Source organism: Mustela nivalis (assembly GCF_964662115.1).
Source record: "Mustela nivalis genome assembly, chromosome: 15".
Taxonomy (NCBI): domain Eukaryota; kingdom Metazoa; phylum Chordata; class Mammalia; order Carnivora; family Mustelidae; genus Mustela; species Mustela nivalis.
In genome coordinates this window covers 37,469,900-37,492,441 of record NC_139034.1, presented here as the reverse complement: position 1 = coordinate 37,492,441, position 22,542 = coordinate 37,469,900, and the positions used below count along the sequence as shown (strand labels likewise).

Genomic DNA, 22,542 nt, shown 5'->3' with positions numbered 1-22,542 from the left:
TGTGAATATAGGAGAACATAATTTGTAAAAAAACAGAGAACAATATAGAAACTAAGAGTTGTCTGTCAATGTTATCAGTGGAGACTCAGCCACTTGGTGTGTGATCTTAAGCAAGTCATTTCATTTAACCTAATTTTTTTCTTTTTCTGTTGTGAGAATTAAATGAGATAATGAACTTTTAAAAATCAGCCTTAAAAAAATAAAATCTACTATGTTAATATGATGCCCTAAGAAGACAATGCCATTTGGTAGTATTCTTGCTCAAAATGCATTATCACAGTACAATCATGAGAAAACACCACACAAATAAAATTGAGGGACATACCACAATGTTTTTGTTGTTGTTGTTTTGTTTTGTTTTTAATTTTTATTTTTTTATAAACATATAATATATTATTAGCCCCAGGGGTACAGGTCTGTGATTCGCCAGGTTTACACACTTCACAGCACTCACCATAGCACATACCCTCCGTACTACAATGTTTGACCAGCACTCCTCAAAAGTGTCAAGGTTACTGAGAGACAAAGAAAGACAGAGGAACTGTTATAGACTGGAAGAGACTAAGAAGAAATAACTAAATGTAATATTATAGATAGGATACTGAAACAGAAAAAGGTCATTAGTTTGAAATGGTTGGCAAACAAAGTGTAGGGTTAGTTAATAACACTGTGACTAAGGTTAATTTCCTATTCTTTTTTTACATTTAAGAATAAATATTCAGGGGCACCTAAGTGGCTCAGTTGGTTAAGCATCTGCCTTCAGCTTGGGTAGTGATCCCAGGGATCCCTGGGATCAAGCCCCATGTCAGGCTCCCTGCTCAGTGGGGGGTGCCTGCTTCTCCCTCTCACCCCTGTTCCTGCTCTCTTTTGCTTGCTCTCTCAAATTAAAAAAAATAAATATTCAAATAACCTTTGCTTCCAATAATTCATTTTCTTAAACGCCTCTACCTCTTCTGGCCCAGATAAATAAATGTAAGTGTGTAAAAATACAAATGTGTGTACCAAATTCTAAAAGGGATGAAAACAGCATTACCACTACCTCACACTTACACTATGAACTTTTCATGTTTCAAATATGCTACTAGTTCTGACTGAACTGGAAGAGAAATCTTCTTTAAACCCTAGTACTTGATCTTACATTTGGGTCATGGTCTCCTATTTTGCTTCCCGTGACAGCAGGAAAAGAAGAACATTCCTATCTTTTTCCCTACGAACAGCTTCTCATTGTTATCAAGAATACAGAGCTTGGCATAGAAGCAGCATTCAGTGACTACCTGAGAAGTTCAGTTGGTCTGGTCTTTCTCACAGACCTGTAGTCTGTCACATTCATCTCAATATATCTAGGAAAGAAGGAAGGGGAGGAAACACAGATAGATGCGGAAGAAAACAGGGTTTCCTTCTCCCTGCTCCAGCCTCTGTAGGTAATGGAGTTAACTTGACACCAAGTTAGGGACTTCTTACACCCCAAAAAACACAGGGCAAGGAAACTGCCCCAAACTATGCCTAGATAAAGTGCTAGAGGCACACACACCTGTAAGCGTGATGTCATCGTCCTCATCATCTATGATCTCTTCTTCAGCGACATCCAGGGAGCTCTCAGTAATCATGTCATTGGGCTCTTCCACACAGGCTAGACCCGCGTAACCATTGAGAATGTCAGCACCAGGAACATGTTCCACAATTACAGCAGGAAAAATAGCTGGGTCACCAAGCTGGCAGAAGTGAGGGAGAAAAAGGATTAACAAGGTGTTTGTTTTTGTTAAATACAACCAAAAAATATTTTATATTGGACATCACGTAAGTTTTTCTATCATCAGTTACTTAAATCTTGACACTCCTTCTGGGCTCCAGATTTATTATCAATCTTGGGTCTTAACAACCAAGTTTTCATTGGAAAATCCTATAAAAGCATATTTTTAAGGCACATTAAATAAAAAAAACCTCTGATATCATTAATTCATAAAAAGTGGCATACAGATGGAATGTACAATTAAATAAAATCTCAACAAAAGTTTGACAGGGAAAAAACACAGAAGTTTAATAAATATTATGTTGTCATTAGCACACAGGTTGTGTCTAACCCTAGCTTTTAACTCAAATGGGAAAATTAACTTTGATTTTCTATTTAGTCAGAAGATCGTGAAATTTTTAATCATGTCTATCACTATCCTTCTATATTATTATTTCTATTTTTTCTGATTTGATAGCAGCAGACACTCCTCCTTTAACCCTAAATAATTCAGTGTATACCTTCTAAATACATGAATATTACCTTATATACAGAGTACAATTAAATGTTTGTAGCACTACACACTGAGATTAAATACTACTTCTTCTTTTGTTTATTTTAGAAGTATTTGTTTTAAGCAAGTGCATATCAACTGTAAGTGATTTAACAACTAAATCTTGAGATAATCTTGATACAATTGAATCTTGAATAAATGTTACTTCTATTCTAAAAATTTAACTACTTCAACTAAACATTAAGATATCACAGGTGCTAAACATACTATCTATGCCTTCAAGAATGCTATGCTCTGAAATTTATAGTTAATAACCCTAGAACATATTCGGATCATTTTGTTTCAAAATGTTTCTTCCTATTTCAGAAAAGAGGAAGTGAGAAATAACTGACTCTCCAAATTGTAAGTTTTAAAACAGAAAGTAGGAGGTTCACACAGTGTGCTGTAAAATACACACACACACACACACACACACACACACACACACACACACACACAAGAGGAAGTCTATAAAATGGCCAAAGCAAAGCATAGTCACTGGGCTTTCCTTTTCTCTTCTTTAAGAGGTGAATGCTACACATGCAATCCTACCTAGCATGAACCCATGGCTTGTTGAAACACTACTTCTCTTGTAAAAACTCAAGGTTAAGCTCAAGGTTAGCTCAAGGTTAAGCCACCTCCTCTAAGGAGGCTGAGCCCAGAAAATGACTTAATTTTCACATGATTTCATTTTTATGCTGCAACAACTCTATGTATCAGGTAGGGCTTATCCCCTCCATCCATTGGCAGAGGAAGAATTAGATTAAGACATCTGCCCAAGGTCACCCACGAAGTCAGAGACAGAGGCATGTCAAAGCAATTCCCAGGGGCAGTCCTCACCCAAATGAAACCAAATCTATTTGGCTCCTGAAACTGGGGGCAGTGAGTGTTAAGAGTATGGGTATTAAAAGGGATATCTCCAAAATTTTATTTAAATCCACATAGTTCTCAAGTCTCAAATAACTACAGATATTTGTTACTACTTTCTTCCTTGTTCAATTCTACTTGCCAATAAGTGAACTGGAAGAAATGGTTACTGTACTCTCCAGAATTTAAAGGTCCCAGGAACATGCTGTTTTAACAGTAATCAATGCTGTCTCTCCAAAAGTGCCCCTCCCCAGAGACAACACCTGCTACCAGTTTCTTTGTTCCTTAACGGAGACAGTCTATATATAATGAAGCCTACTTCAATTTACCCTAAATAATACTTTTAATTTCACTTCAAATATTTTAGTAACTTTTAAACTGTTTAAGAAAAATGTTGAGTGCAACCGTAGAGCAGGAAATTTAGTTTTCTTTGAAGCAAAAAAGCTTTAGAATGAAAAGAGACACATGGTTCTATGATTTAGAAGATAGCAACATGTAAAAAAGAAAGACTGTGTCAGAGAAAGACAACTATCATATGATCTCCCTGATATGAGGAAGTGGAGATGCAATGTGTGGGGCTTGAGGTGTAGGAAAAGAATAAATGGAACAAGATGGGATCGGGAGGGAGACAAACCAGAAGAGACTCTTAATGTCACAAAACAAACTAAGGGGAGCGGGGGGTGGGGTGGGGTGGGGTGGGGTGGGTGAGTGGGTAGGGGAGTAAAGAGAGGGGGGTGGGGTTATGGACATTGGGGAGGGTATGTGCTATGGTGAGTGCTGTGAAGTATGTAAACCTGGTGATTCACAGACTTGTGCTCCTGAAGCTAATTATACATTATAAGTTTATAAAAAAAATTTTAAAAATTAAAAAAAAAAGATTGTGAACCATGAGTCCTAGGGTATTCTCTAATCCTACTGTCATTTTCCTAACTTTATTTACTTATTTATAAAGATTTTATCTATTTATTTGAGAAAGAGAGAGAACACAGCGGGAGAGAGAGCAGACTCCCTGGTGAGCAGGGAGCTGGATGTGGGACTCGATCCCAGGACCCTGGAATCATGACCTGAGCGAAAGGTAGACACTTAACCGACTTAACAGGATCCCCCATCTTCCTCACTTTAAATGAAAGAAGAGCATTAGCTGATCCTTAGGGCATTTTCAGGTTTTGTTTTGTTAAAATGTCTTAAGGCATGGATGTTAAACCTAAGGATATAATGTTGCTATAGAAGAGATTTATTCTATGGACTAAATGGGGGAGGCGGGTAGCATGCACCGGGGCCACCTAACCTATTACCTCTGCTAGAGCTATTGACTAACATCTACTAGCACCTAACTTGCACTGCTCATTGCTTTATATGAATTACTACCTTATTTAATCATCTCAAGATCCTATAAGGGAGATACACTGGGTTGTCTGTCTTCTGCATGGGAAAACACAAGCTCAAGGGGAAGGGAAATAATTTGCCACAAGTCATGTCATTCGTAAGTGGTAGAACCTTAACTGAAATGGACTCCAAGGTCTATGTTCTTTGCCTGCAAGCTGTTATGGTCAGCAGTGAACATGGTGCCATATTTGCTTTACTGGCATATTTACTTGGCTCTGCAGCCAAATGCTCTACCACTAAGCTATAACCCCTTACTTGGCTCTGTTTAAAAAAACCAGAAAAGGTAAGGAGCTGTGTTGTGTTTAAGTCTGTTATGAACTTGGCCATGGGACTTCCCAGGATCACTCCCAACTTAGCCATGCTGTCTTTCTCTAAGGTACTCACTCCTTTCACAAAAAGCACGGACTATTCTCTATTCCACGGAAATGGAGATGTATATTCAAAGCTGTTCATTTCCAACTTCTCCAGGGTGCTATTAAATCATACAACAAAGAGACCAACTCTAAAATCTGTATATAGAAAATACATCTAGGAAACCCCTTTCAGGTATGGAAAGAATCACCCCCTCTCTTAACATAAATGGAAGGAAAATACACACTCCAGAAACTCTGCTCCTGGTCTAGGCTAGTGATAAATTCCTGCCTTTTATACTGATTGACTAGCAACTAACTGGCTCAAGTGTGAGTTACTAGGAACCTAAAACTTTTATAACCACATAGTCTAAAATTCCTGACCAAGAAATGGTTCCTAACCTTTTAAATGAAAACATGGCAAAATTTCAAATGTTAAATTTTCCTACATTTACCTTATAAAAATGAATAAAATACTGGGACCTGTATTAGTTCATTAGAGCAGTTGTAACAAAATACCATGGATTGGGCAGCTCAAAACAACAGGAATTTGTTGTCTTTCCGTTCTAGAGGCTGAAAATCTGAAATTGAGGTGTTGGCAGGGTTGTTCCTTCGGAGGGCTCTAAGGGAGAGATCTGTTCCAGGCCTCTCTCCTTGGCTTATAAATGACAGTCTTCATGTTCACACGATGCTCTCCCCTGTATGTATCTGGGTCCAAATTTTCTCTTCTCAAAAGGACTCTGATCATATTGGATTAGGGGCCAATCCAATTGGATTACTGCTACTCCAGTATAACCTCACCTTAACTAATTACATCTGTAGCAACCCTGTCTCCAAATAAAGTCACATTTTGAGATATTAGACCCTAGCATTTCAACACATGAATTTGGGGGGATGCAGAGAGCAATTCAATCCACAACAGCATCCAATTTAATTTAGCTTTAAGTCTATCATTTGATGGTTGGCTCCCTCTACCCAAACAACTTTGCAAGCTTGTGGCAATTAAGATGATATATTCTTGTAACTATTTCTAAATTGAAGCTAGATATTATTCTTTAAGTATCTTTGTTGAAGACCACCAAATCTTATCCACCTCAGATCTGTTACCTTTTATGAAATGAAAGAGTTGACACTTGGTTGATATCCTAACAAAAATACTATGTTTCATTTGGTCGGTTACTTAAAAAAATAAAAACAAAAAACAAAAAAACTCCAATTATCTCTAAAACCTTTCTTTGTTTAAATAATCATCTCTTCAGGATCTTTTTTTTAGCTGAATCAGGGAACCCCAGTTAACTCTACCGATGGTTATCAATGCTGACTATATACTGGGAAACACCTAAAAATATCAATACTTGACCCTACATGGGATCAAATAAGTCAGAATATCTGGGGATATGACCAGGGCATGTTATTAAAGTTCCCTGGGTGGTTCTAACATGCAAGCAGGGTTTAGAAACACTACTCTAAAGAATTACAAAATTCACAACTACTTTCCTTAACTTAGTTAACTTGATTCACGCCAATGTCTGAAATACTAGTAATCCAAAAAAAACAAAGTTACTTTATTATGACATCTTTTGGCACTTGCAGACCATTTTCCCAGTTGTTTCTGTAAATAAATCCCAAAATGATGGGTGGGAAGAGAGATGGAAGACTTCTTGGGATTACAATCTGTCAAAGACCAGAGTTTTCAAAGCTTCAGTTTCTATAAGCCAATTAAACTGTAGTGATAAGCTTACAAGTATTGTGTAAGTTTACAGAGGGTCTTAACAACTCCAGAGAGAAAAGTACATAACGGTTTTCCTTTTTATTAATTTCAGGTAAATTTAACACATGTGTTGAAGGCAAAACTTTAATTTTTTTTTCTTATTTTAGCAGCTATACTAAAAATCAAGTTCTAGCAGGAAAGAGTTCCCCAAATTTCAACACCGTCAACTATATAGTTGCCATTTGTTGTGGTTGATGACATATGTGGCAATGCCACCAAGTTCAAAAGAGAAGGAAAGTGACCAATCTATAAATAGCAATGTATGTTGCTACCCTCTCTAGGCTTGCTTTTTTCCTCAGTATGCCACAATCCATGGCCCTAAGAGGATATTCAAGAAAGTATGGGCCATTATTTCAACTATATTTAACAAGTCTTTGGTCATAAAAACAAACAAACAAAAAAACCCAAAAGAACTTGCAAATGTTTACCAAGGTTCCCTGACACCAGAGCTCAATCTGGTAACATGGTTGTTGTGAAACATCCTGCCAAGATTCCCTCGGAAACAGACTAAAATGAAATAGCTATCAAATGTTTTCCTAAGAGAAAGACCAGTTTAAAACAGTCTTCAAACACTTCCCCACGCAGACACTCTTTTTTTTTTTTTAAAGATAGGTGCAAAATGAGCACATTTTCAAGTATTTCCACTATCACTTTGCCACAAGACAAGGCAACAGAGAGGGTGGGGTGGGGCATCCCTCTTCCCACGATCTTTGGGAGCTTCCCCACCCGAAGGCCACTCCAAGAAACACACACACTAAACACAATTCACTTGCTATGAAAACGCATCTTTGAGACCAATGCCTGTGCCTTCTCTTCTGATCAGAATGCTGATCAAAAGCGCTGCTTTCTTTGAAAGTATTTCCTTCACCTTTGATTGAAAAAACAAAAACACAAAACCAAAAACCCAACACCTCCGTCTATCAGGACACAATCAGACAATATTTGCCAAGCAGCAAATGCACTAAAAATACAGATGGCAACAAGAGGGTGTCACAGTAATTGCACAAGCTCTAGAGTTAGGACCACCCTTATTGACAGATAGCCGCACCGTGCCCGGGGTGTTTGAGCTCCAGCAAAATCTACAGCCTCTCTAGGCTTTTGTGTTCATGTCTATCTAAAATGAGGGTAACTTCTAGGGTAGTAAGAATTCAATGACATGATATATAATAGAGCACTTATTCTACTGCACGGCATATAGTAACCATTCAATAAAACAATTTGACAATTAAGTGCCTCAAAAGTTGACTTAGATGGAAATACACAGTTAAAATTTGGCTTCTTACTTACATACATGCATCAAATCATCACATTGTACACTTAACATTATATACAAATTACATTTCAATAAAGCTGGGGGGAGGGAAGCATATAATAATCCTACATTGATAGGCACGGTTTTTTTTGTTTTTATTTTGTTGTTAATTAGAAAGTCCTTCCAGAAAAGTGGGGAACACAGTCCAACCATCTAGTCTCTGCAACAACCATCCACTTGAATGAAAAGCTGAAACATACATGTTCAACTCTGTGACAATTTATCTAACTGTATGCTTATGATTTGTGATAAATATTTGTGTACGTATGCAATGTTTCAATAAAAAGTCTAAAAAGCAGAAGAGGTCCATCTGATGGGAGAAACGAAACTTGAAAAGGTCTCTAGTTCTCTCAGCTCTGAGCTTTGTTTTGAGGCAGAGGTAAGCAGCAGCAGTCCTGGAAATGGGTCTAATACCATTAATCGATTAATACATGAACACATTTGTATTCCAAGAGGATAAAACATTACTGTCCCCTTTCCATAGAGTTCCCCTACCTTAATACTACCACATTATCAATCTTAAAACTACATTTTGAATGATATCCGGATGTGATGGATTACATAAAATAAGCCAGGACTGTGCAATGATCTTTGAGGCTCAGCAGAGTTTTGGTGAAGGCTTCTTCACAGACAAATTCACCGCATCCTTAAAAAAAATCTGTCATTAAAACAGCTTCATTATCTGCAAATGAGAATACTTCTGTTGACTGACTCAAGCTCTCTTTACACAAGCTTATCCATCTTTATTTTAAAAGAAAATGAAAAGGAGCTTTAGCAAACAAGCGGAAAGGTCTACATAGCTGTAGTATGTACTGCCCAGCACGTCTGTCTAACTAACCTCTCAAACACAGGTTTCCTTTGGCCAAAAGTGTAGTGCCTGAATCTAGTTTTTAAACCTTTTAATATGTAAATGTATTTGGGAGAAAGGGAAAATCCTACTTATGTATAATAGCTACAAACTACGATTAAGTTAATATTCTTCCAGATTCACTTTTTCCTCCCAGGTTCTCTCCCTCTCTTGCATGTCCCCCAGCAACATGGACAAGAGCTTGGGCTTTCTCAAATCAAACACTCCACTCTGGTACAGGTGCTGTCACCATCTACAGCAGTGTTTCTGGAAAATATTCATCTCCTCGTTCAGCCTCTCAGAGATTCCTCCTTACAAAGGCTCTCCTTATTCATAAAATGAGGGTAACAATAGTTGCCACACAGTACAGGGTTCTGGAGAAGATCGAAAAAAAATATGCAAGAGCACTCTCTTTGGAAGACTGTGTACCCTGGGCAGCTGTCCTAACTTGGGCTGGAATAATAAATACTCTCCTCCTTTCTTCTAGAAATTCTAAAAGGTCTGCTCATTTTGTGTCTACACATCTTCTAGAGAAAATATTCTGCACTAGTCAGAATGACTAAAAATAATTAGAAAGAAACCACAAGGAGTAAAACATTTATAAGTCAACTGCACCCCAGTGTAACACACTTAAACCAAAACCAGCTGAAAAGTTGATCACTTAAAACAGGCTCTTTAAATGTTAAAGGAAAAATATATGTATTTTTGAAAGAAAATCTAGAGAAACAGAGGTTTATTGATCTTGACTTTCTAGTCTGCAGAATCACTTGTTTTTCTTTTATAAATTATAGGTAAAATGTTTTAGTGGATGCTCAAAGTCTCATGGCAAGAAAATCTCAAGATGGCTTTCTATAGACATGATTGTGGGGCCTGCCTCCTCCCAAGTATGTAAAGAAAAGTGTAATTATCAAGCCGGAGAAAAAGAAGGAACCTCACAAACAGAGATAATTCTCATCTTTGGATAAACTTCTATGAATTATTTTTTTTAAACCAACATCATGCAATTTAATAAAATCAATTAAAAAAAAAAGAAAAAAAATGCATATTGCCCACAGAGTCTGGCAAAGGTAAGGGAGGACAAATATTAGCTCTCATATTTAAACAAAATATCCATTTTGGGATTAACCTATTATTAATGTGTGTGCACACCTTCTGCCAGGTTTTGGTATCAGTGATACCAAAGTGATACCAAGTTGACTTTGTAAAAATGAATTAGGAAACTCTTCTCTCTGAACTGAAACTGTTTAAATGATTCATTAAAGTTTAAAATAACACCCATGAAACTCTTAGGGCCTACCAGTTTTATGCATGTGGAGATTATTCATGGCAATCTCCTCAGTTTTCTTACTAGGACATTTTCATTACTACAATTCTAAAAATTTATAAGTACTTCAATGTGCTAGCTCAAGTGATACACCAAATCCCCACAGAGTTCTGCAATTATCTTTTTTAAAATGTTTTCACTGGGGACGCCTGGGTGGCTCAGTTGGTTAAGCAGCTGCCTTCGGCTCAGGTCATGATCACAGCGACCTGGGATCGAGTCCCACATCGGGCTCCTTGCTCAGCAGGCAGCCTGCTTCTCCCTCTGCCTCTGCCTGCCATTCTGTCTGCCTGTGCTCGCTCTCTCCCCATCTCTCTCTGATAAATAAATAAATAAAATCTTAAAAAAAAAAAAATGTTTTCACTGTTCCAAGATTCATTGATTCTGCACCACACCCAGTGCTCCATGTGATATATGCTCTCCTTAATACCCACCGCCAGGCTCACCTAACCCCCACCACGCTCTCTTCCCAAACCCTCCCAGTTTGCTTCTCAGAGTCCAATCTCTCATGCAATTATTTCTTAACAGAAATATAAACAAACCAACCAAGTACTGTCAAAATTAATGAGTACAGAAATGAAGAGCTAGGAACAGAAATTATCCACTAATACTCTCAAACAATGTTATCAAATCAGAATTGGGATCCAAATATCTTTAGTGACTAGGGTAGGTTATTTTCAACAGTCCCCTGGGTGCCTTTGCAACTCTGCCCTAGGAACTGATTACAAGATTCTAAAATAGTTATTCTAGCTATCCTGGAATAAATGAGATAATATTCTATAACAGGAAATGAGAAGAAGAGTACTTCCATCACAGAATGATTTGTGGGAATCAAAGCGTATGTGGAAAAGACACCATCAACTGTAAAGGGCTCTATGAAATGTTATGAAATATTTTTATACTTCACTCATGACTAGAGCAGGCAATGTATTCTTTGCATGGAGGTTAACTTACAAAGCAGCATCTGGGCACAACATTGAAATATATACTTTTATCAGTCCCCTTACTTCCCAGTGGCTCTCCTTCAATACCCCAGGTTTTTTAATGGATTGTGTATTTTTTATAAGCATCATGATGTAGATAAATTTTATGTTGTAGCCAGCGGCTTTAGTGTATAAGAGAAAATGGATTCAGATCTCTGGAAATTAACAGTTTGCAAAGTATTTTCTTAACTGGATTTTAAAAACTCACCATAGTGCTGTTTAAAGTGTTATCCTCCAGTCTCTGTCTATAAGAGGTCAATAAAATGATCAATAAAATTGAAATAACATGGTATGCCTAACGTGGTGGTAGGTGTTAGGCAGCGACTATGTTAAGTACTTTATGTGGCTTATCCAGTCAGTTCCCCATAGCACTGCGCTCTTTAACTGACAGCAGGAAGAGGCAGAGCTGAAACGTGAAACCAGATAATCTGACTCCCAACTCCACAAGATTAATCACTTGGATAGACTACAGGAGTACAGATTCCTATAGATAAATTATGGTCATAATAAAAGTTTCATCTCAGTTATAAAGCTTGGAGATATACATAAATATATATATATATGAAGTTTATTTCTGTTGGCCACAGCTGAGTGGAGTGTTTCAGAAGAAGCCTAGCTTCTCTCTTGCACAGCACCATGACACATAGAAAGGTCTAAGTAAAATGGTCTGTTCTCCAGAATTCCCCCAGATAATGTTTAAAATTCCACTGTAAATCCCTATGGAGTTGATTTGGCTAAATCTAATCCCAGTTTAGGTCTTTCATGACTATTGGCCGCCTTTAGTCTTTACCCAGATTTTTCTTTTTCCAGCCAGGATAAATTATGACTTGGCCATGCAACTCAAAGTACAACAGTCACTAAAAACAATCTTGATTTTCTTATTAGAGCACTCACTTTTAAAGTTTAATACATTGATGGGTTAAGAGGGTGTGTGTGTGTGGCTAAGTGTGAACAGAATCAGTTATGAGGTTAAAAAAAAAGGTAGATATTGGGAAGTATAATAAATTTTAATCAGGTTTAAATATTCAGTTACAAATCAACTAAATAACATCAAAGCAGTCACTACCAGATTGATGTTTTAAATATGCAGAATCTATATAACAAAATATTTAAGTAAAATCATAATTAAAGAGGCAATTCCTACTTCTAAAAGATGGACTGTGATAAGAATCTTCTATAAATATGTAAGAATCATAGAATAAAATGAGGCAGACATACCTGAATATAGAGTTTAGCTACAACAAAGCCTTTTCCAGAATGGAAAAGTTACACTAACCAATCATAGGCAATGACAGACATTAGAGTCACTCCAAAAAAACCTGAACTCCAGGTCAAATTATGTCTAAACAAATTTAACATGTTATAATGGAAAGGAAAGTGCTTCCCCAGAATTAATCTGCTGGATTTTCAAAAACCTCAGTGACAAGCTTATTGGCTTATTCTAAAACCAAGCCAGAATAAGAAAAATAAGAAAATATTAAAAAAAAAAAGGCTGAATGAATTTGTCTAACTGGTATTCAAATTATAAAAACTGGCTTCATTACCTGATTTATGCCACACAATTGAGTAATATAGAGTATGCAGTGGTACACTACAAACTTTAGCACCTTTTCTTTAATTCAGATCATTAATAATGGCAACTGTCACATTTATTGACCACTTCCTAAACTCTTGTCAAATACTTTACATAAACACTGAATGTTCCTAACTTTGGAAAGTAATTCTTTTATATTTTGGTGAAGGAAATCAAAGCTCAGTGAAATTTTAAAATTTGTCTGAAGTCACACATTTAGTAAGTGGTGGCTCCTGGTTCCTGAGCTGATACTCTTTAATGCCACATGTCACACACTCTAAATTGACAAGAAATACCAATTTCCAGAATTGAGTATGATGCTGAAGTTGTAGGCAGTTGATCTGAATGAACACAAATCAATCACTTTTTAATAAACCATCTCCCAGGTAAATCTTCAAAACCCAATTGTTTCTGCATGTGCTTACACGTTGGGACAGGAAAGAAGGGAGGAGTTACCAGTACCACGAGGAAATTTCCATTCCAGGCAAATGGAAGTTTTTCCTAAATCCTCTTGTTTTTACTTTCCCCATATCAGGAAATAAAGTGGAATGACAGAAGTGCACACACAAAAACATAAATTATAATAGATTTTTAAATTGTCACCTAAAATATCACCTTTTAGAACAGAAAAATGCTCCTTCCCTCACTCCAGTCCCTACCCTACAACTCCAGGCTGACTTCCCTGTTCCTGACTCACACGCTCAGGGCTCTTTTTCTCAATGTCTCATTAGGTGGGAACAGATGAAACAGATAACCTCACAAATGTACTACCAATCATTACACTGTAATTCTTTCCAAAAAAGAAGAGCTGCCTTAATATTGAGAATTTTGGTTACTGTGTCAAAAAGAAGAAGAAGAAGAAGAAGAAGAAAAACTCTGCCTATATTCTAACTTATTTAACATTATGAACATTATTTAAAGATTACTTGAAGATTTATGAACATTATTTGAAGACATCATGTTGTTAAATCCCCACTCTAACAAACCAGTAACAGTTTTCTTTTTACTTTAGTAACTGAAGGACATTATCTTCACCGTTATTCTTGAGAGAGTGTTAAAGGGGAGTCTAACTTAGGAGGAAAAAAAAAAAGGACAGTAACCTAATAACACTATCTGTTCATATAATGACTTATCCTTCCTTTACATGTTATGTGTTAAGTAAAACAGAAAGGAAGCAAAAAGTTTCAAGAGCATGTGGCTAACCTGGGCTACATCACTGAGGTACTAATTTTCTTATCCACCCAGCAAGGTTGCTTTAGGTGACTGAGCACTTTCTGGGAGAACAGAGATGGTCAATTCCATACCTGACAAAAAACTGTCCAACACAAGCTTCGTTAAAAAAAATAGTAAATATACAGAACGGATAAATACAATGTAGTACACCCAGACAATGGAATATTATTCAGTAATAAAAAGGATGAATCACAGATAAATGCTACAAATGATGAACCTTGAAAACTTTCCGTTTAAGTAAAGGAAGTCAGCCTCTCGGAACAGACCATATACTGCATGATTCAATGTATATGAAATATCCCAGAACAGGCAAATCCACAGAGACAAAAAGGAGATTAGTTGTTGCCAAGGTGCAGAAATTGGGGCGAATAGGGCATGACTGCTAATGGGTACAGGTTTCTTTTTGGGATAACAAAAAACATTCCAGTACTGATAATGGTGATGGATGCACAACTCTGGTTAAATACTAAAAATCACTGAATTGCAGTCTAAATAGTAGACTTAAATGTATGTAAATTATATCTCAATAAAGCTGTTTTTTTTTTTTAAGGTATCCTCAGGCATATCAGGGCATAAAGACTGTCAATTTGTAATTATATTAACGAATTAACTAAATGTATAACATTTTCTTTTTGCTAAAAATAACAACTGCAAAGAATAATAATTCTCCCACATTTAAGACCACTCTTTTACCACTTGCATGCACTGGTAGCTGGCATTATTCAAATACATTTGTTGAAGGCACAAGCTGGGGGACAGTTCCCAATTTCTCATATACAAGACAGTTGCTTTCCCGCTCTAAGCCTCACCTGACTCTTGTGTGTAATGTAAGAATTAAAGTACCTGGTTCCTAAGATTGTTTGAAGAATTAATAGGGTAATCCTTATAAAGCACGTAGCACAGTGCACAGAGCAAAATGCTCAGTAAACACTAGTTACTAAAACTTATCACTGAATGTTTCTGGAACTCTTCTGGTCTATGCCCTACCCTCTGCAATGACCTTATTCAATATTCACTTTTTCTTTTTTTACTTCTAAACTTTTAACTGGGCTTCTTCTCCTCAAAGGGCACCCTGCTTTTACTGCCTCTACACTTCAGAACTTTGGTGTCATTGGTCTCAGATACTACTCTGTCTCCATAATCCTGTGGCCTGTGGTCTTCTGGACAGTCTGCAAAAAGTTGCTGCTGTCCAGGGCATCACCCCTCTTCCAGCAGGTAACACATGGAGATCTCAGCTTCCAACCTGACTGAATATTAAGAAAGGCCTTGTGCTCCATCTGCCTCGTGTAATGGGCCTCCACCTCCTTTAGGCTGTTCTTCAAGCTGGCTTTCAGGTTTTTCACCTAGTCCAGGTGGATCTCCAAGGACTGGGCCATGTATCTCAGCTCCATGAGGGCCATCTCAGCTGCTCCTATTTCAGCGGTCTGTGAGGGGACCACTGTGGTGCTTTCCTCAATCTGCTGGGACCAATACTTGTTCAGCTCCTCTCAGTTCTTCTGAGCCAGCTTATCATACCTGGCCCGGATGTCCGCCATGATCTTTCCGAGGTCCTGAGACTTGGGGGCATCCAACTCCATGGTCAACCCAGAGCTGGCAAATGGTTTTGTAGACCCTTTACTTCCTCTTCATGGTTCTTATTCATGAAGAGCAGCTCTCTTGAAAGTTCTCATGAAGAGAACATCGATCTCTGTCTCTAGCTGCAGCTTAGTGACAATGGTGTCATCAATGACCTTGTGGAGCCTGTGGAGAGAACGCTCCACAGACTGGCACGTAGCCAGCTCCATCTCATACTTGACTCCAAGTTTATCAGCAGCAAGATGAGCACTGCCAATCTGCAGAACAACAAGGGTATTGTCCACAGATTTCACAAAGACCTGGGCCCTCAGCTCTTAGATAGTCTTAAAGTAATGCCCCCAGTCTCTGATCCAGGATCCCTTTTTCTTCAGGTAGTCCCAGATTTTGAACTCCAGTCTCTGATTATCAGCCTGAAGGCTTCTTATCCTCTCCAGGGAGGAGGTCAGGTGGTTATTCAGGTCTTCCATGGTCCCCTTCTGACCCTGGATGCCCCTATGCCTGCCAGACCCCCAGACATCCTAGTGGCCAGGCCTCTAGACCCCCAGATACCTTGTTAATGGGACACAAATCCAGGGGCCTGAGTCCCCAGGCATCTGCATAGACACTGGCAGCTGCACTGCTGACTGGTGGGACCCAGTGGTTGGGCAACTACACAGAGCTTAGGGACCAATAGTTGGAGGAGAGAGTGTAATGGGTAATAAAGTTCATGCTGTTCAGGGATAAAGACAAGAGGCCAGGACTCAGGCTCAGGCCACTCATCTATATTCATTTTAAAGATGCTGTCATGGGGTCAGGTGTCAAGATGGAGGAGACTTAAAGAAAAACTGTAAAAGAGAATAATAGTAAGTTCTTCCTCCTTCATAACAACCATCAGCTTCCTCACTGCCAGTAGTTGGCAGGGAGATAAGCCAGGCCAAAGACTAGATTATAGGCAGGGTTGTCGGTCACATAACCTGAAGAGGCCTCAGGCCTTCTTCTTCTTCTTTTTTTTTTTAAAGATTTCATTTATTTGTCAGAGAGAGAAAGAGCGCATGCACAAGAATGGCTGGCAGAGAAAGAAGCAGGCTCCCTGCTGAGCCTGAGCCAAAAGCAGATGCTTAATGAGTGAGCCACCGAGGCATCCCAGCCTCAGGCCTATTCAAAGTTAGACTTTTGCCAGGGCACCCAGATAACTCAATAAAGCATCCAAGTCTTGACTGCAGCTCAAGTCATGATACGGTTGTCAGGCCCAACGCTTGGCGTGCAGCCTGCTTAAGATTCTCTCTCTTCTTCTGCCCTTGCCCCCCAACCCATCCCACCCCTGGTCTCTCATTCTCTCAAAACAAACAAACAAACAAACAAACAAAACAAAAAACCTCCACAAAAAACTAAAGTCAGACTTTACCCAAATACAAGCAGGTCTGTACTGTGGGCTCAATGGCATAACCCCTTTGATGAAGCTTCCAAATGTATACAATCGAAACAAATAACCTCTGTATGTTAGTTTTCCAGAAAGCCAAACTTTTAATGGGTCTGATAAGTTTGATCTGCCAAGATTAAAAAAGAAGGCAATATGAACAGGTCGATTGGCCCATATAGTCACGAATTATATGTAAATAACAGAATTCCCTATGTCCACATACAGGTTAGCATCATTATTCCAACTTCCTGTCCTGAACAAGCTATACACAAAACACTTCGACTCATTCCTTCTACTCTAATTTTAAGTACCACTTAAATCCCTCGCCTCGCCTAAGAGAATTGCTAAAAACATGGCCCGTACGTGTGATCTATATTCTTACATGCATTTTCTCAATCTACAAAATACAACCTCATGATACAACCATGTCAAAACTCCCTCTGCAACTTGAAGGAATCTCCTGAGAAAAAGAAAAACTCTATGTGGATATTTACTTATTTATAATTTCAATGACTTTTTAAAAAAATATTTTATTTATCAGACAGAAAGAGAGTGTGCATGTGCATTAGAGAGGGCAAGTGCGAGCACGGGGAGCAGGAGAGGGAGAAGCAGGCTCCCTGCTGAGCAAGGAGCCTGACACGAGCCCAATCCCAAGACCCTAGGATCATGACCAAAGCTGAAGGCAGGCACTTCACCGACTGAATCAGCCAGGCGTCCCTCAATCGTAATTTCTGAAAGCTATCTGAGGTGGTACAATACCGCAGTTCTAAATACATAACAGAAAAAAGACTCCATGAAAATTTCTTCCTGGTCTTAGAATTATGATGATATGGTCACACTGCCCATGTACTAAGTGAGAACATGGACAAACACGTCCCAAAAAATCATATACTATAGTCAAGAGGGTTTAGGGCAGAACATTACCTCTCATTCAAATGTCTTCTGATGTGATAAGGGCCATAACCAAGCATATATATATCCCACGTTATTTTATCAACAGGATTAACAAAGTCTGTAAGAAGACTCAACCAATAAAGGTATTACGATGTTAAATGCTTTGGAAGATATTAAGGGGAGGGGGAAAAGTAATCCTTTTCTTCAAGTAGTTAGCATTTATCCAGGAAAATCATTAATGTATGTATGAAAAATTAATGTGGCAAATGTATGACAGTGACAATAAGTGATGTAGAAATAACAAAATAAACTTTGTTAATTCCTGAAGTAATGATTTTAGGATAAATTCCTGGAATTAGGGACACCTGGGTGGCTCAGTTGGTTAAGTGTCTGCCTTCGGTTTGGGTCATGATCCCAGGATTCTGGGATGGAGTCCCACATCGGGCTCCTTGCTCAGCCAGAGCCTCTCTCCTCCTCTGCCCCTCCCCCTGCTCATGCTCATGTGTGCTTGGGCATGTATGCGCTCTCTCTCTCTCTCTCTCTCTCTCTGACAAAGAAATAAAATAAATAAAATCTTTGAAAAAGAAAGAAAAAGAAGGAAACAAAAAAATTCCTGAATTAGTAGGTCTTGTCCTAAGCTCTTGAAAGAGATTATATAGGCAACAGGTATGAATGTGGGAGACCAAGCAGGAAGGCACTTGGGAAAATTAATGTAGGCTGGCAAAATTAATGTAGTACAAGAAAAAAAAGAGCATGAAACAGTCACACTATGAAAAGCTTCTAACCATAAGTTAAGGTGGTTAGATTGACTATATAGTCAAGAAAAATCCATCAAAAATTTTGGTACATTCTACTGTTTCAGACACTTCTGCCCCTTCAATCTGTCAGATAAACTGAGCCTTCCTGCAAAATGCAGTTCTTTTTTTTTTTTTTTTTAAGATTTTATTTATTTATTTGACAGATGGAGATCACAAGTAGGTAGAGAGGCAGGTGGGTGGGAAGGGGTAGGGGGGCAGGGAGCAGGCTCCCTGCTGAGCAGAGAGCCTGATGCAGGGGTCGATCCCAGGACCCTGAGATCATGACCTGAGCTGAAGGCAGAGGCTTTAACCCACTGAGCCACCCAGGAGCCCCTATACCTGGAAAATGCAGTTCTAATGTAACTTCCTCACTGAAGCTTTCCCAAAGTTAGAACGCAGTGATTCTCAAATACTGTATGACAACTTCTGGGTGTCTTGTTAAAAAGCCAGCAAAGCACTGTTTATCCTTTAGCCTCTAGGAATTAACAGTCAGAGTAAACTAATTTATACCGTAAGGAATGTCATAAGACCACCATCTTATATCGATAGAATTCTATAAAAATATTTGTTTCACTTTCCCATGCTTGTCACCAAGCTTCTCCCTAGTGAGCTTAAGTCTGTTAAGCATAAATAACTATGATTTGCTAGGTTCTACTTTTAGAGCCAACAACTGAAAAATCATATAACATAATATGTCAAAATTACAAAATGCATTAAACTCCCAGTTGTTTTTCATTAAGTTAACTTCTGGGCTATATGAGTACATAGTCACGTTTCCTTCTCTTTACAAACTCATCTCCACAGCCTTCAGATTTCTTCTTATTCTCACTCATTCCCCAGGCAAACATACCTGTTTAATACAGTCAAACTGTATTAAACGGTTTGCCCTCCCACAGAAGAACGTCATCGTCAGCTACAAATATTCCCAGTTTTGAACAGACATCAAGGGTAGACTTTAAAAAGTGGCTTGTCAGGTCCAATAATGGTGTTTCCTTTCCAACACTACCATCCTCCCACACCCATCTTTGCCCAAAGGAGTTCTTCCAGTAATTTTGAAAAGAGTACAAATCGATACAGGAAGACAATCAAGGTGGTGGCAACCAGACCTTAATGGTGTCAGTTTCTTTAGATGACATTTATAACCACAGACCGTAACTCAAAACAGGAAATGTATTCTAATCTGGTATCTTCAGTGATTTTGTAAAGAACCAACCAAACCAATACAGGATCATAAAACAGAATTATTTTTTTACAAGAATTATTTATTTATTGAGAGAGAGGGATAGAGAGAGGGAGCATGTGTGTACCAGTGAAAGGAGGAGCAGAGGGAGAGGGAGTTAATTAAGCGTGGAGGCTGACATGGGGCTAGATCCCAAGACCCTGAGATTATGATCTGAGTCAAAATTAAGAGTTGGTTGCTCAACTGACTGAGCCACCCAGGTGCCCCCAACAGAATTATTTCCAATGACACAAATATCTTTTAAATTTGAAAAGTTAAAATCCCAACAGTTTTATGTAACTTAAGAAGCTGATTCTAAAATTCATTCAAAACACTATACTAATTTTTTAATGCAGAGGAGAGAAAATATCTTACCAGATGTCAAATCTATAAAGTGATACTATTGAAAGCAATGTGATAGCAGCATAATAAAAACAAATTAAATGGAATAAAATACACTAGCAAGTTCAAAACTAAAGTACATGTGGTAATTTAGTATAACAGAGATGGCAGTCTTAAGTGTGAAAATCATAAAATACTCCACAAATCATGAAGAGCCAACATCCCCAATGGTGGAAGAAGGCAGTTATCAGATCCCTATACTTCACATTTTATAAAAATATATTCCATATATACTGAGGAATTAAATGCATAAATTAGAAGAAAATATAAAAAGAATATTTAATATTAGTGTGAGGGAAGCTTTCCTAAGCAGAAACAAACAAAAAAGGAAATACTGGTAGATTTTATGACATATATAATTAAAATGCTAAAGGGTACAAGATATCATATTGTTAGAAGAGGATGCCAGATAGGGAAAACATATCTGCACTCTGTGTCACAAAGAAAGCTAACCATTAACTATACAATGAATGAGTTAGAAGACAATGCATTATTCATAAAATATAAAGAATTACTGGGCAAAAGAAGATTAAGAAGTAATTCAAAGGAAATTCAAATGAACAGTAAATAAAGAACAAACCAAGTTAGCAATCAAGGAAATGCCAATTAAAGTAGCAGAATATCACTTTTCACCCAAAAGACTTATCAAAAGGGGGGAAAAAAAGGCTTTCTGTTAGTGACACTTTGGGACCTATACTGTTAGTGGTAGTAGAAACAGATACAGACTTTTTGAAGAACAATTTGGTAGTATTTTATGCTCAGTATACACTGAGTAAACTCAGTAAATCTACTTTTAGAAATCTTAATGAAATAATCATATAAGTGTACAAAGATACACGTGTGTGTGTACAATAATGAAACAAGAGTGTTCAGGCATGGTTCTAAGAACTTTATATAGATCAACTCACTTAGTTCTCACAATACAGGGTCTGGTATTATCATTCCCATCTTGCAGATAAGGAAACCAAGGCAGAGAGTGGTTAAGTAATCTGTCCAAAGTCACAGAGGTAATAAGCAGCACGAGGAGTGAAACCCAGATGCTCTGACTCCAGCATCTGAGCTCTTAACTACTGTAGGTCTACTGCCTCCCATATGAGGACGTCCACTGCTATCTTGTTTATAAGAGCAAAATACTGGTAAGTCTGTCCAGTTGTCCAAGATCGAAGATTGGTAAACTAATAACGATCAGCCATCATGTATAAAAAGTAAGTGATGCAGAGCCAGTACACACACACACACACATATTTACAATACAGTAAGTGAAAATAAGTCACAAAAAAGGTTTAGCATACTTTCATTTGTATCTTAAAAACAACCTCTTTCTGTAGGTTTGTATGTACATACAGTGTTCTTTTTGGGGGGTCTTTGTCTAAAAAGTTAAACATCAAATGTTAATAATGGTGTCTTTTGGGGAGAAATGGATTAGGCAGGAAGGGTAAAAACATATTTTTATATTAGGTGCCTTCTTTTGCAATTGACATGTTATTACTTTTAGATCAAAAAAAATCTAACTGGGGGCCTGAGCCAGTTAAGCCTCTGCATTCGGCTCAGGTCATGATCCCGGAGTCCTGGGATCGAGCAAGGAATCTGCTTCTCCCTCTGCCTCTCCCCCGGCTCGTTCTCTTTCTCTTAAAATAAATCAATCAATCTTAAAACAACAACAAATCTAACAAGCAAACCAGTTAGCAGAACCATGATGCTAATAGTAAGACTGACATGACTGGATCTGCCCCATATGATCAGTGAAGTTTGCTGTGCTCATGGCCATAGGCTGGACATGGCCATTGGCTGACAAGCCACTTTTAAAAGTCTATAATAAACGGATTATAAACCAGTGAATTACATAAACTCAGTGGAAGAGTATCACTAATAAGAGTCAAACTACTTGGGTTCAAATTGCAACTCCAATACTGACTAGCTTTAGGGTTTCAAGGAAATCGTTTAACCTCTCTCTGTCTCATTTTCCTCATCATAAAAGGGGGATAATACTATTTGTCTCAGGTCTAATATTTGTAAAGTCCTTTTAATAATACCTGCAGAAAGCAAATATATATAACAATGTATACACCCATTTTGATGAAAATAACAAGAAAAAAACACATATGAGCACTCTGATGTTACGCTTGAGCATCATTTCCCTATCCAAAGACGTTAATAACCTCTGTGAGATAAATTAAGTGCATCACACAGATTAAGGGTAAACGCAAAACTAGTTTTAAGGCTATGTAGACATGGGTACGAGTACTGCACCATGATGTAGAATGTGCTTCTCACAGTCAGAAGAGTGTCAAAGCCACTGCACAGAGCACACCAGTGAGTGGCCTCGAGCTC

General features: G+C 38.0%; 1 protein-coding gene and 1 pseudogene across 6 annotated transcripts in view; both read right to left on the bottom strand.

Moving 5' to 3' along the window:
- ELF1 (E74 like ETS transcription factor 1) overlaps positions 1–22,542 on the bottom strand; it is a 107,560-nt gene that overhangs the window by 22,780 nt on the left and 62,238 nt on the right. For all 5 annotated transcript variants that reach the window (XM_082701385.1, XM_082701383.1, XM_082701382.1 and 2 more), the window contains one exon: positions 1,532–1,712. In XM_082701385.1, the coding sequence (XP_082557511.1) occupies positions 1,532–1,712 (181 nt within the window). The remainder of the gene's footprint in view (positions 1–1,531; positions 1,713–22,542) is intronic.
- Positions 14,942–19,497, bottom strand: LOC309848909 (keratin, type I cytoskeletal 18 pseudogene; annotated as a pseudogene). The gene is made up of 3 exons: positions 19,441–19,497; positions 16,885–17,026; positions 14,942–16,049 (listed from the first exon to the last, which is right to left on the bottom strand). The product of its transcript is annotated as a keratin, type I cytoskeletal 18 pseudogene (transcript).